At 47.1% G+C, this 14,301-nt stretch overlaps 1 protein-coding gene across 1 annotated transcript; it reads right to left on the bottom strand.

Moving 5' to 3' along the window:
* Positions 1 to 892: 892 nt before the first annotated feature.
* LOC101602651 (short transmembrane mitochondrial protein 1-like) lies at positions 893 to 1,036 on the bottom strand. The gene has a single exon (XM_004650237.1). The coding sequence runs from the start codon at positions 1,034 to 1,036 to the stop codon at positions 893 to 895; it is 144 nt and encodes a 47-aa protein (XP_004650294.1).
* Positions 1,037 to 14,301: the final 13,265 nt, after the last annotated feature.

The raw sequence follows: 14,301 nt of genomic DNA, 5'->3' as shown, positions 1-14,301 counted from the left end.
GAGTGAAGACAGCTCCATACTTTTTGAGTTTTCAGAAAATGGAAAAACACACACTACTCGGTTGTATTTTTTTTTTTTTAACAGTTACTCTAAGAAAAAGCAGTCACTCATAATTTACTTCTTCTTTGTTAATCACCCCCACGTGCCATCTGATCGTGCCTCCAAAGACTCGCTGGTGAATAAACAGTGCGTTAAGCAATTGGGCAGTTTTGTTTGAAATCTGTGTTCTCTAATTTAGTGAAGTCAGCAAGCTCAACTTCCAGTGACTTAATATTTTCCAGGTGTTGTGAGGACATCTGGGCAGACATGGTCCCTACTTTAACTCTGAAGTCTTTTTTTTTTTTGACCAGCAAACAATTTATTGATTAAATTAACAATCAGCGAAGCTCCTAACAACAATACAAAATAATATGGATAATTCAACAGAAACTGGCTTCCACATACTAAGTTTAATTGCTTTGAAACAACAAAATTTAGTAACAAATGTCTAACAAGCACCCATTGTAATTGCTAAATTGTGAAATCAGCATTACTTGTATATGATCGGCTATACAAAACACATCAATTTTTCTTTTGGCGAAAGATAGAAATTCCCAAAGAACAGAGGAGCAGCTACCAGTTAAAGGTTGGGTTTGCTAACCTAGCACCATAATTCCAGTCTTAAAACCTCCCAAGTAGTTGGAAGGAAGACATGAGACAAGGTGAGGCTGTTGAAAATGTGCAAAGGGTAACTTAACTTGGGGCCCCATCTTGGCTCTGAGGCAATGCACAGGGTTGAGCTAAGAAAATAACGGACCGGAGAGGAAAATGAGAGCTGTGAGAGAGACGCGGTGGCAAAGGAGGCCCTGGCAGCAGAGGAATCTGTGTCCAGGATGGAGCGCCGGTGAGGGCATCAGGAGCTAGGGGGCTTCTTCTTGGCTTCCAGGTCCTTCTTAATGCCTTCAAGTTTTTTAGCCAGGTTTGGTATGTCATAGTTCTGAGACAGATACATTCCGACCACGTTGCCCAAAATAAATCCAAAGAGGAAGTGGAGCATGATGTCGGCGAGGAGGTTGTGAACGGAGCTGGAGCTCCTCGGCGACCAACTCTGAAGTCTTATTAGATGGGCAAAGATGTGTGAAGCTATGTGAGTTGATAATGGCTGGAATTTGTACAGTGCAGTTCAGAAAGCCCATTCTCTCATAGGATCTCATCAGCTGACCCTGTGAGGCAGGGGAGCTGCTCTTGCTATCCCCCTTTACAGAATAGGTAAACAGAGGGATCAGTGGTCAAGTGAGAGGATGGGGTCACCTGACTGGGAAGCAGTGGAGCTGTCTTTTCAAGTAGGATTTTCTGACTTCTTGTGTCTTAGCTTAAATGTATGGTTCCCATAGACTCAGACTTGAACTTTGAGTCTTTAGTGGGTAAAGCCATACTGGAGAAGAAGAGGTGTCAGTGGGGGCAGATTTTGTTGTCCTGCCCTAAAGTTTGCTTAGGGGTGCATCATGGGTGCAGCCCTAAGGTATGGGGAGAGCAGTCTGAGTTCTGGCTGTTGGGTGGTGTCTCTGCCTGGATCTATGAAAGGGATTCTGCTTCCTCCACCATGAATGGTGTTCTCCTGGACTTTCTAAGCCTGATCTAAGCCCTTCCTCCTGTAAGTTGGGTCTGGTTGGATGTTTGTCCCAGCAACATGGAGCTGACTGTAACGCCCACATCCACCTGTGTTCTTCAAGGCTGATGGGGCTGGAATGCCAACTGTGATGGCCGCCAGGCATCCTTGGCCAGACACCCACACTCTTCTTCAGCAGAAACATCTGGAATGTTCCAGAAAGGACAGCAGAAGAACCAAGAAGCTGAGGAGACACACCAAAGAACAAACATCAGGCTCAGAACAAAAGAGAAACAAGTTCAGTGGGAGAATCTCTAGTGTCTCATGAAAACAAAACTGTAGTTTTGCCTTGTCTTTCTCCTCTTCCCTTCCTTCTCTTCCTGTCTCCTCTTGCCTTTCTTCTCTCTTCCCCTGCTGCCTCCTCGCTTCTTTATACCCACACTGTGGCCTCTCCTCTGTGCTTCTTTTTTCTGTTGTTGTTTTTTTGTTCTTAGAGAAAGAGAGAGAGAGAGAATTGGCGCCAGGGGCCTGAGCCACTGAAATCAAATGCCAGACACTTGCACCACCTAGTGGACATGTGACTTTGCACTTGCCTCACCTTTGCACGTCTGGCTTACATGGGATCTGGAGAGCAAACATGGGTCCTTAGTGCCTTAAGTGCTAAGCCATCTCTCCAGCCCTGTGCTGCTGCTGCTGCTTCTTCTTCCTCCTCCTCCTCCTCCTCCTCCTCCTCCTCCTTCTCCTCCTCCTCCTCCTCCTCCTGCTGCTGCTGCTTCTTCTTCTTCTTCTTTATATATATGTGAGAGAGAGGGTTGGGGAGAGAGAAAAAGGGAAAATGGGCACACCAGGGCCTCTTGCCACTGTAAACAAACTTCAGACACAGGTGCCACTTTGTGGGTACTAGGGAATCAAACCCAGAGCCAGCAGCCGTTTCAAGCAAGCATCTTTAACCACTGAGCAATCTTCTTAGCTAGCCTTCATCTATACATGTTGGTCTATTTTCTTTCTTCCCTCCTCCCAGGCTCTTTTACTTCTTGGACTTAGGAGACAGAATTGTTGTTTACCCATCATCTTGGATCTCAGTTTAAATGAAAGCCCAGGCTTCCCTAGTTTTGATTATAAATCTGAGAAAGACAAAAGTCTGAATTGGCCCAGATTGGGTCAGGATTCCTGGAATAGGACCAAGACAACTTGGTCTGGTAGTCAGCGGGTACTTCCTGGTCCCTTAAGTCCATGATCTTTCCGTCAGTGAGATGCGGCGCCATGATTTCATTTTGTCTTCACGGCAGGCCTTTGAGAGAAACATAATGAACCTCTAGCCCCGTGTTTATTCTTTTTTCTTTTTATATACCAGAAAGCCGAGGCTGAGAGAAATAAAACGATTTGCCCAAGATGCATAGGTAATGAATGGCACAGCCAAGATTTGAAGCCACCAAATCTGACTCTAGGGCAGGCCCATTGCAAATACCAGGTGACAATGCATGTGAGGCGTGCGCTGCTCATCCGAATGTGAAGGTCAGAAGAGGGATGGGCGTGACCTCCCAGCTCTCATGGAGTCATATGTGTTGTGATGAACATCAGGCTCGTTCTTGGGTCAGCTCTCCAACATTCTCCCACTCACACCCCAGTCCCTTCTTTTTTTTCTTTATTTGCAAGACAGAGTGTGTGAGAAAGAGAATGGGTGTACCAGTGCCTCCAGCTGTTGAAAATAAACTCCAGATGCATGTGCCATCTTGTGCATCTGGCTTACATGGATTCTAGGGATTTGAACTGGGATCCTTTGGCTTTGTTGGCAAGTGCCTTAACTGCTAAGCCGTCTCTCCAGCCCAATAACCCTATTTTCAACTAAGGCCGTGTTCTGGGGTGCTGGGGGTTAGGGTGTCCATCTGTGTAATTTAGAGGAGGCACAGTGCTGCTCCTATAAGCCTCCTGCCACTTGGGTCACATTTCAGGACCAGGACACTCACTTCTCTAACTGCCAGCTTGCAGCTGTCAATGATAATTGCTTGCAGAGTCTGTGGGTCCAAGGTCATACTCCTTCCTGGGGCAGCTGCCAATCTCTCTAAAGACAAGTGTGTGTATGTGTGTGTGTGTGTGTGTGTGTGTGTGTGTGTGTGTGTGCGTGCACGCGCGCACGTGTGTTTAAGCAAAGCCCTATACCCTCACCAGAATGTGAACAGCTCTACAGTCCGCCATGTCTCCAGGGCTCTTCAGGGGCCGCTGAGTCCTTGGCTATGACTACATCATCACCCTCTGAGCTCTTCCCTCTGGTCCCTCCGGTTTGGACCTGTGTGTGGCAGGTGTTGATCCTGAGAACATTCCTCACTGATCGTCCATCTCTGAGATGGCACCGGGGAACCCAGAGGGAAGAAGATGTCTGTCTGCCCCTCACACCAACATCCCGAGGACCGGCCACGGCTGTCTATACCTGGACTGGGATTTGGACAAGAGAGAAACTCCTACCTTCTAGCTGTTGCAGTTTTCAGCCTGTCTCTGCAGCCGAGCCTGTGTCTTGAGGACTGGCATGGGCTGCCAAGAGCGCTCTTCCAGATTTCCATAGTCTCTGGGCACAGCACAGTGCGCGTGTGGGGGTGGGCTCCATCCGCATCTTTGACACACGTGCGGTGCCGGTTTTATCCCGAACACCAAGAACCAAGCTGGTGATGTTGTAGCCACCTGGCCCAGCATGTATCTGGAATTTGGGGTGCAGTGATGCTGGGGAGACACTCCAAACTTCAGCTCGGGGACTCGTTTCCAATTTCAAAGGCATCCCTTCCCACCTCTGTTACTTTTCTGGGCTTCAGTTTCCTCATCTCTAACACAGGACCAGGTTGTTTGAACGTTCCTTGCTCTGCCTGTTTCAGAAAGTTGCAGGAGGCTAAATTGAGCCCAGATGAGGACCTTGGAGAGGTCAGTAGCCCTGTCTGAATACACGAGGTGCCATTATCATCATCACCGTGATTGGTTTTGACATTAAAAGGCTGTTTTGGTCACAGGTTGTACGAGCCAATGCTTGACAGATGGTGCTCTCCAAAATGCTCCCAGGGGCCTTGTTACTGGGGCATTTTCCACTGAATGCAGCTCTCTTTCAAAGTTATGTTTTGTTTTGAAACCAGAGAGGAGCCCGTGAGGGGCCTGTGTTAATCCTAGAAGCTGGAAGCGGGCTGAGCAACTCAGCCGGCTGAGCTCGGGGCAGGCTCGCTGTTCAGGCTTGAGCCTTTGGCTGACCTGGGAAGAGGGGTCTGCCAGGCCCGGACACAGCTGGCCACGTGAGCTGCAGGCTTCTTTGCACTTCCCAGAAATCCCTGGACTGTGCCGGGGAGAGGGAGAAAGAAGGGAAGGAGCAGGGGACTGTAGCAGAGTTGGAGTTGGAGGGATCTGTAGCCATCTAATCACACCTCTCTTTTTCTTTTTGTTATAGTGTGGATGGAACTTTGGACTTTGTACAGGCAAGCACTCTGATGGCTGAGCCACAACCTCAGCCTGATCCAATTTCTCTCTTTCTCTCTTTCTCTCTTTCTTTCCTTCTTTCTTTCTTTCTTTCTTTCTTTCTTTCTTTCTTTCTTTCTTTCTTTCTTTCTTTCTTTCTCTCTTTCGCTCTTTCTCACTTTCTTTCACTCTCTCTCTCATTCTTTCTTTTTTTTTTTTTTTTTTTTTGGTTTTTCGAGGTAGGGTCTCACTCTGGTCCAGGCTGACCTGGAATTAACTCTGTCATCTCAGGGTGGCCTTGAACTCATGGCAATCCTCCTACCTCTGCCTCCCAAGTGCTGGGATTAAAGGCATGTGCCACCACGCCCGGCTCTTTCTTTGTTTTTGAGACAGGGTCTCATGTAGACCATGTAGTCTTAGAGGCTGGCCTCAAACTCACATGTAGCCAAGGATGATCTTGAACTTCTGACCCCTCCTGCCTCTACCTTCTGAGGGATAAGAACACCACTTCTGGTTTAGGCCGTAGTGGGGATCAAAGCCAAGGATTCGCGCATGCTAGGCAAGTACCCTACCAAATAAGCCACATATCCAGCCTCTATTCTAACCTTCCAGATTGCTGGTCATGAGGTGAGGCCCAGAGAGAGTTAGGAGCTCACCTACCATCACAAAGAAAACTTGAACACAGCTGGAAGCAGAACCAGGACTTATTTTTTTTTTTTTAATTATCTGTCTGTCTGTCTATCTACCTATTTATTTATTACGTGAGAAAGAGAGAGAGAATGGGCATGCCAAGGGCCTCTAGCCACTGCAAACGAACTCCAGATGCACATGCCACTTTGTGCATCTGGCTTACATGGGACCTGGAGAATTGAACCTGGGTCCTTAGGCTTTGCAGGCAAGTGCCTTAACCACTAAGCCAGCTCTGCAGCCCAGAACCTAGGACATCTAATCTGCAGGATCCAGGCTGCTCATATCCTCGCGGAGGGCATTGACTACAGCTCTCTAAGGGTCTCATCAGGGTTGGGGAAGGGGTGGGACAGTTGCAGCTCCTTCCACTGCTCACAGTCACTGTGTCTTCTCTGTGGTCCTCTCAGCTCCTTGGTAGCTGCTCTGACCCTCGGGAGCAGCTATGTGTGGGACCTGGTTGACTCCACTTTAAAATGCCCCAACCTAGACCCAGCATTCCTCCATGAAAGCCCCACTATGGGGTTGCCTTTCTAGAATCTTCTACTGAAAAATGCAAATACTCCCGAGAGCAGCAATGCCTTTTCACTTGCTGGGCCTTGTGTGTCAGGGTCTCAGAGCAGGACCTATGAGACTTTCAAGTTAGTACATCTGGAGTGGGTGGAAGTAGGTAAGGGTAAGTGGAGAAGTGAAGACCCGGGTTATAGGGGGGAAAAAATTAAAATTGAACTTTCCTTGTTGCTCAACTCTGGAGGGGCCTGGTGGCTCCGGAGGCCTGGCCCCTGCCTGGTGAGGGACATCCGCCCCTTTTGCCTGGAGAGCTTCACTTGGGTTTTAATGTGATCCAGGCAGCCTGGGAAGTCCATGTAGGTTCTCCCCAGTTCTGCTTCTGAATCCTTCCATTGATGAGGGACACGATAGGGCGTACTCAGCACTTTAGATCAGAGATGCTAGGCAGTGAGCCTGCTGTCTGCCACGCCTGACCACTGGCGGGTCTAGAAGGTTGTAAAGGTCCTTCCAATGTCTCAGGCTTCACAGTGGCCCTGACAGAGAGCAGAAGCATGGCTCAGCTGGAATGGCACTTGGAGGTGCTGGGCGGAGTCGAGGGGGGGGAGAAGAGAAGTCGCCCGAGCCCTACGTGTGTCCTTGCTTGCTGTGGCTTTGCCCTCTTACCAATGGATCCGTATTTCTTGAAAAGGAAACATTAGGAAAAACATTAAACTCGTGATTATCATAGAGAACATAGAAATTCACAAAGAAAACCCAAAAACCATCTCCTGTTATCTTACCCAGATCCAACCACCGTAAGCACTCAGCGTCTGTCCTTTTGGCAGTTGAGGTTTGCATCAGGCCTGACAAACTGCCCGCTATTCTGACGGCTGAGCCTCTTGAGGACACGGGCAGGACCGGTCGCCATGACGGGGCATGATGTGGACCCATAGCTAGCAGTGACCGAAGAACTCAGCCCTCCCCCTCCCCCCACCACAAAGAAAGCAGAAAGCATTCTTTGGGAGAGGCCATGACCATCAAAGGACACCTAATCTTCTACAAGAGGGAACATCCCAACCCCTGGCCCTTGCTGCGCCTCTCATTGGCTGTGTGAAACCCAGATGTCAGTGTAACAAGAATGGGAGGCACCGGCCAAAGGGCTCCGTCCAGAGAAAGCATGGAGAATGGACCGGGGCAGGGGGTTCCCACTGAGAAAGTCTTCCTCTGCCAGGCAGGTGTGAATGAGGAGTCAGGGAGGAAGATGGGGATGGCAGAGCTACTCCATAAGGAAGTTAAAGTCAGGAATGCAAAGAAAGCCCCCTCCATCTTCATCTGCCTATCATCCATCCATCTATCTATCTATCTATCTATCTATCTATCTATCTATCTATCATCTATCTGTCTATCGTAGTTTAGAAGTAATAGCCAGAAACATAAGAGAGGGAATCTGGGTTTTCCTTATCTCTTTCTTTCCTACAAGAGAAAATGAGCGCTTTCAAGAAGTCCCTGGACACTTGGTGTGAGGGCTGGACTGACCAGCTCAGCCCCATTCAGTAAGTTCCCACAAAAGAGCCCATCAGGCTTTTCCAATTCCAGGGAACTTACCTTAGAGGAGGAACTCTGCCTTTGTCCTCTTGAACTCTACATTGAAATTTTTTCCCCTGCCTTCCTCAGCTATTGGCAGGAGACATTTTTTATTTTTATTTTTATTTTATTTTTAATGCTTCCTAATTCTCCCTCTTCCCCTTTTTAACTCTCCTGCTTGGGAACTAGGAACATTTGAAATTAAATAGATGGTGTGTTTTGTAAATTTTTGTGGGAGGTCAGATTAAACCTTCTGTTTATTTCCTTTCACTCGTACAGCCAAGAGCATGGTGCATAGGTATGTGCCCCGTGGAATGGTGACTACGTTTATGACATGGTGAAAAGGTGCTTGGCACTGGCTGGTGCCAAGGGAACTACTGATTCCTTTTTTTAAAAAAATTTTATTTATTTATTTGAGAGCAACAGACACAGAAAGACATATAGAGGGAGAGAGAGAGAATGGGCATGCCAGGGCTTCCAGCCTCTGCAAACGAACTCCAGATGCATGTGCCCCCTTGTGCATCTGGCTAACGTGGGACCTGGGGAACTGAGCCTCGAACCGGGGTCCTTAGGCTTCACAGGCAAGCGCTTAACCACTAAGCCATCTCTCCAGCCCATGAACTACTGATTCTTTGAGCTGACTAGATCTGAGAGGTCCATGCAGTTTACAGGCATCCGAAAGCTAAAAGAAACACAGATCCCATCTGGGATTATTGTACTAAGTTTATGCCTTGGCAAAGTAAATAAACAAATAAACATACCAACAACAAATAAATAGTGGTCCGCACTGGCAGGTGCCAAGAAAAGTAGTGTTTCCAGATGACTAGACCTGAAGGGCCCCAGCAGATTCTAAGGGAAGACCCTTAAAACTGTCTTACCTGTACTTATAACTGTTAACCATTTAGGATACAAACAAAGAATTTCTATGTTTCAAAATATTCGTTATCAACAAAATAGGTTAAAGAAAAGTAGGTTGAAGAAAGAACCTTGCAGGATAGACGCTTGATCCAGATAGAGAAGATAGACAAGAAGGTTGTGAGACCTCCCAAGGCTCAGGGTCTAATGCGGAAGAGATGGCGGAAAGAATGTAAGAGCCAAAGGAAGGGTGGGACTCCTTACAATGTGCTCCCTCCAGACACAAAATGACCTGGATATCCATGACCTCACAGGGCCTGACACTACCTACACAAGACCATCATAAGAGGAGGAAAAGTTGATGACTTCAGAATAAAAGAGAGACTGATTGAGATGGGGAGGGGAGATGATGGAGAATGGAGTTTCAAAGGGGAAAGTGGGGGAGGGAGGGTATTACCATGGGGTATTTTTTATAATTATGGAAAATGTTAATAAAAATTGAGAAAAATAAATAAAAATTATAAAAAAGAAGAAGGTTGTGAGAGTTGGACTGAAGAGGATTTGTTTTTGTTTTGTTTTTTAGGTTTATTTTTATTTATTTATTTGAGAGCGACAGACAGAGAGAGAAAGAGGCGGAGAGAGGGAGAGAGAGTGGACGCATCAGGGCCTCCAGCCACTGAAAACAAACTCCAGATGCATTCGCCACCACCTTGTGCATTTGGCCTTTGTGGGTCCTGGGGAATCGAGCCTTGAACCAGGGTCCTTAGGCTTCACAGGAGAATGTTTAACCGCTAAGCCATCTCTGCAGCCCACATTTTGTTGTTTAATACCAGATCACTTTCATTTCTCTCCTGCTCAAGGTTGGGTCCTCCACTATGCAGATGACATCTTTCCCCGGGCTCCCGGAGAGGAGGCTTCACAGGAGAGTGGTGAGGTGCTTCTCACTTCCTAGTTCTCGGCGATCATGACACTGTTTAAAGAGACACATTCTATAGTCTATTTTCCTTCTGAAGTTGTCTTCGGGCACTGCAAAGGGCACTAAAAGGGTTAGATGAAACCTTAGGGGAGAACCTGTTGGATGACTAGGTTGCCAAAGCCACTGTAGGTATCCCCTTACCTTGGGGCTAATAGAGGCACCCCTGGTTTGAGAAATACTCTACAGGGGATAGATATATCACCAGTGCTCCCAAGGTGGCGGGGGGTGGGGGGGGGAGAATGAGCTCTTCATAGAGACATACTTTCCAACCCACAGGGTATCTCCTGACAGAGAAAAGTAAATTGCTCTTACCTGAGGCTAATCAGTCAAACCTAGGAGAGGAAATTCCCCCTTCTAGAAAGCACCTGGACACCTGGAGTTGGGGGTGGGAGTGGAATGACCAGCTCAGCCCCAGTCTAGAAAATTCCCACAAAAGACCCCAATCAGAGATACTACACAGGACATTCTCATTTCTGAGGACCCTCTTCTTGCTTTTCAGCAAAAGATCTCCCTTCTTTCCTTCTCTTAAGCTCTGTAATAATAAAATCTTTCTACATTTCACCTTCTATATTCTGTGAATTTTGTTGAATTCATAAGAAAACAAGCTGGAGGTAACTGATTCAGTGAGAGTGTTGCGTGGCCATGAGCATCCGGGACCCCTAACTCTTGAGTTATGGCCAAACCAAGAGCTGAGGAAAATTCCATCACTCCCAAAGGCACCTCAACTCTTGAATCCTCTCTCTTTATTCCTATCTATCTATCTATCTATCTATCTATCTACCTACCTACCTACCTACCTACCTACCTATCTATCATCTATCTATCAATCATCTATCAATCTATCTTCAGCATCATCACCATCTATCTATCATTCTCTACTTATTTGTCTGTCTATCCATCTATCGTTTATATATTTTCTCTCTATCAACTATGTGTCTATCTCTCTGAGTCCTTCAAGGGGACAGTAAGTATGGAGTATTAGCCAAGTGCAGGCTTTGGAGCCAGCCATGAGGGGTTGGGTTGAGCGCTGTATAGATCACTTGCCTATTACTCAAGTTAGATCTGGTTATTTACCTCGAAAGGTATGATCCATTTTCTACTGGACAAAAGAGATAGAGACCATCCATCCCTCATCTGGCCAAGAGACTATCCTTCACCTATACACATACTGGAGAGGTAGAAGGAATAGTAAGACCTTAATGAGAATGCCCTGTACCCTCCAAGAAACTCCCTGGGGCCATTGCTCACAGACCCTTATGGAAACTGTCTGTTTTTCTGAGGTCTAACTCAAAAAGTCTAACTTTCCTTTCCCGGGCGGTCCTTCTTTTCTTTGGATGCTGGCTAAAATCACAAGTATGCTGGCCCTGACACTTTGGGGCTTCCCCACACTTTCCTCACTAAATCTCCTTTGCCTTCCTCACGCCTCATTGTCTACGTTACTAATTTTTCCTGGTCATGAGACAAAGAACTCCACTGTGTGAAAATGTATTACACTATGTCAACAATCTATCTTATTAAAACCAGCAAAGACTCGGGTGATGCTGTTGTGGGATTGGAGCTCTGGGAGGGACTAAATCTCTACAAGGATGCAACAGACCCCGAGGCGCGTGAACCCCAACTTCTAGTCCTTGTCCAAGTTACCAAAGAATTGAAAAACATGGACACAGAGAAGGAGCGAGGATGTATTACAGATAGGGTAAACACAGCAGAGTAGAAAAAAAAAGCAGGAAGGAAGAATTCTTCCCCAGGGGAAGACATGGGGAGTAAGACCCGCAGAGGCATCTGGGGAAGGGACTCAGGCGCGTAGGCAGGAACTGATTGGTGGGCCCAAGAGGAACACTGACTTAGAAAAAACTATGCCCTCAATATCGGGGAATAGACCAGAAGCTGCTGTTGCTGTTGCTTGGGGGGGGGGGGCGGGTGTTAGAAGGCCTACAGCCATCTAGGATGAGACTGAATCTAGTCTTGCCAAGGCAGGCGAGCAGGGGGCTGGAGGGACGCTCAGTTGGTAAAGGACTTGACATACAACATGAGGACCTGAGTGTAGATTCCCCAACACCCCCATAAAAACCATGTACCTGAGAGTCAGCCCCTACCTACCTATTAGAGGAAGCTTTTTTAAAAAAAAATTTTATTTTTATTTATCTATGAGAGATAGAAGAGGTAAAGAGAGGAAGGGAGGGAGAGAGAATGGGCACGCCAGGGCCTCCAGCCGCTGCAAATGAACTCCAAACACCATGCGCCACCTGTGCATGTGGCTTACGTGGGTGCTGGGGAACCGAACCTGGGTCCTTTGGCTTTTCAGGAAAGTGCCTTAGCCACTAAGCCACTTCCCCAGCCCGAGAAAGCTATCTTGCTCCTAACTTCTATCAATGCTTTTTGGTATGAAAAAAAAAAAAAAAGATTCAAGCTCCTATGTTCTAGGGGTGGTTTTGGGATTCCTCTCATCCCCCACTTCACGCCTCATCTTAGCCTCAGTAGCGCCCCCTTCCGCTCCTCTGGAATAATTACCCTTCAGACGGTCCTGTTGGAGACTACCCTTCCCAGTTCCACCTGGGAGGAAGAGATTCTCACTGGGGTGCTAAGAATTTACCAGATCCTGGCAGGCAGGTGAAGCTAGTTTCTTTGTTCAGACCCAGAATGGAGAGAAAGGGGGAGGGAAAGAGAGAAGGAAAGGGCAGCAAGAAGCACCCACGGGGATCCTGTACGGGAGACACACAGACCGGCTGCCTGGGGGGCCAGGTGCGCACTCATTTGAACCTCAGGGTTCCCTTCCCTGGGGCCCTGCTACCTGAATTGCTGGGTGCCTCAGTGGGGCCAAGCCCGCCTCCAATGCTGCTCTGCTTCTACCTGGGTGTTCCCTGGAGGCGAGTTACAAAGGAAAGTTAGTCTCCTTATCTAAAAAATGGGAATGAGACTTCTTATTGACTTTTAGCAGGTTTAAATGGCTGACTGCATCTGTGGAGTTGATGGGGTACCTCGCAGAAAATGTGGAGGCAGTATTAGAACAAATTCAACCACAGGAATTGAATAGACATTCCTCCACTGAAGATATACAAATGGTCCTTAGCACAGAAAAATCTGCCCCGAATCATGTGTTATTTGGAAAATGAAAATAAAGAAAACTACAATGAACAACCACTTCAAGCCTATTAGGATAGCTATTATCTAAAAACACAGAAAATAACATGTGTTGATGAAGATATGGAGAAATTAGAAACTTTGGACTCTGTGGTGGGCACGTAACCATTGCTGCCTTTTTCTATAGTAGAGACAGACTGGTGGTTTCTTAAACACTAAGCAGAGGCTGGCGAGATGGTTTAGCAGTTAAGGTGATTGCCTGCAAAGCCTAATGGCCCAGGTTTGATTCCCCAGGACCCACATAAAGCCATAAGCACAAAAGTAGTGCATGCATTTGGAGATTGTTTGTAGCAGCTGGAGGGCTTGGGGCATCCATACTTTTTTTCTATCTCTCTTTTCTCTATCTCTCTCTGCTTGCAAATAAGTAAATAAGAATATTTTTTAGGGCTGCAGAGATGGCTTAGCGGTTAAACCCTTGCCTGTGAAGCCTAAGGACCTGGGTTCAAGGCTCGATTCCCCAGGACCCACGTTAGCCAGATGCACAAGGGGCGCATGCGTCTGGAGTTCGTTTGCGGTGGCTGGAAGCCCTGGCGCGCCCATTCCCTCTCTCTCTATCTGCCTCTTTCTCCCTCCCTCTCTCTCTCTCTTTGTCTCTGTCTCTGTCACTCTCAAATAAATAAAAATGAACAAAAAAACATATTAAAAAAAACTTTTTAGGGGCTGGAGAGATGGCTTAGCAGTTAAGGTGCTTGCCTGTGAAGCCCAAGAACCCATGTCTGTCTGACTCTCCAGATCCCATGTAAGCCAGATGTACAAAGGTGAGGCAGGCGCAAGGTCTCACATGCCCAGTAGGTGGCATAAGCATCTGGAGTTCCCTTGCAGTGGCTGAGGCCTGGGCATGACCATTTCTCTTTCCTTCTCTCTCTCACCCTCTCTTGCTTTCTCTAAAAATAATAATAAAAAATTCGTCCTCTTTAAAAAATAATTAAACAGTCATCACATCATCAAGCAACTTAATTTTGAAGTATATATGTTCCCGAAAGAAATGAGAGCAGGGGCTGGAGAGACGGCTCAGTTGGTAAAGGACTTGATGTACAAGCATGAGGACCTGAGCATAGATCCCCAACACCCGCATAGAAACCAGGAGTAGCCCCAGGCATGTGTAATTCCAGTGCTGGGCGGTGGAGGCAGGAAGATTCCCTAGGACTTGCTGGCTAGCTAGTTGAGTAGAATGGGTGAGTTCTAGGTTCAGTGCGAACCCCGAGAAGTAGACACCTCTCACCAACCTCTGGCCTCCACATGAACACGCACGCCTGTGCGTCTATACCCATTCACATACAAACATGCACATACCATATGTGTATAAACACACGCAAAAAGGAAACCTGTAGAAATATTTGCAACTTGTAATCCCAGAGCTAAGGAGGGGAAGAGAGGAGGATTTTGGGGGCTCACTGGACAGCCAGTCTAGCCTAGTTGGTAAGCTCCAGGACAGAGACCCCTATCTCAAAAAATAAAAATAAAAACAATAGATGGCACCTGAGGAGAAGGATATCAAAGCTTGTACTCTGTCTCTCTCTATGATACACACACATGTGGACCTTCACCCTTCATG

The sequence above is a fragment of the Jaculus jaculus genome, chromosome 6 (genome assembly GCF_020740685.1).
Source record: "Jaculus jaculus isolate mJacJac1 chromosome 6, mJacJac1.mat.Y.cur, whole genome shotgun sequence".
NCBI lineage: Eukaryota > Metazoa > Chordata > Mammalia > Rodentia > Dipodidae > Jaculus > Jaculus jaculus.
Note: the sequence above shows the minus strand (reverse complement) of the source record. Positions and strands in the feature narration are given on the sequence as shown.

Coding starts and splice junctions, on each gene's coding strand:
- LOC101602651 (XM_004650237.1), bottom strand. CDS start 1,036: ATGCTCCACTTCCTCTTTGGATTTATTTTGGGCAACGTGGTCGGAATG.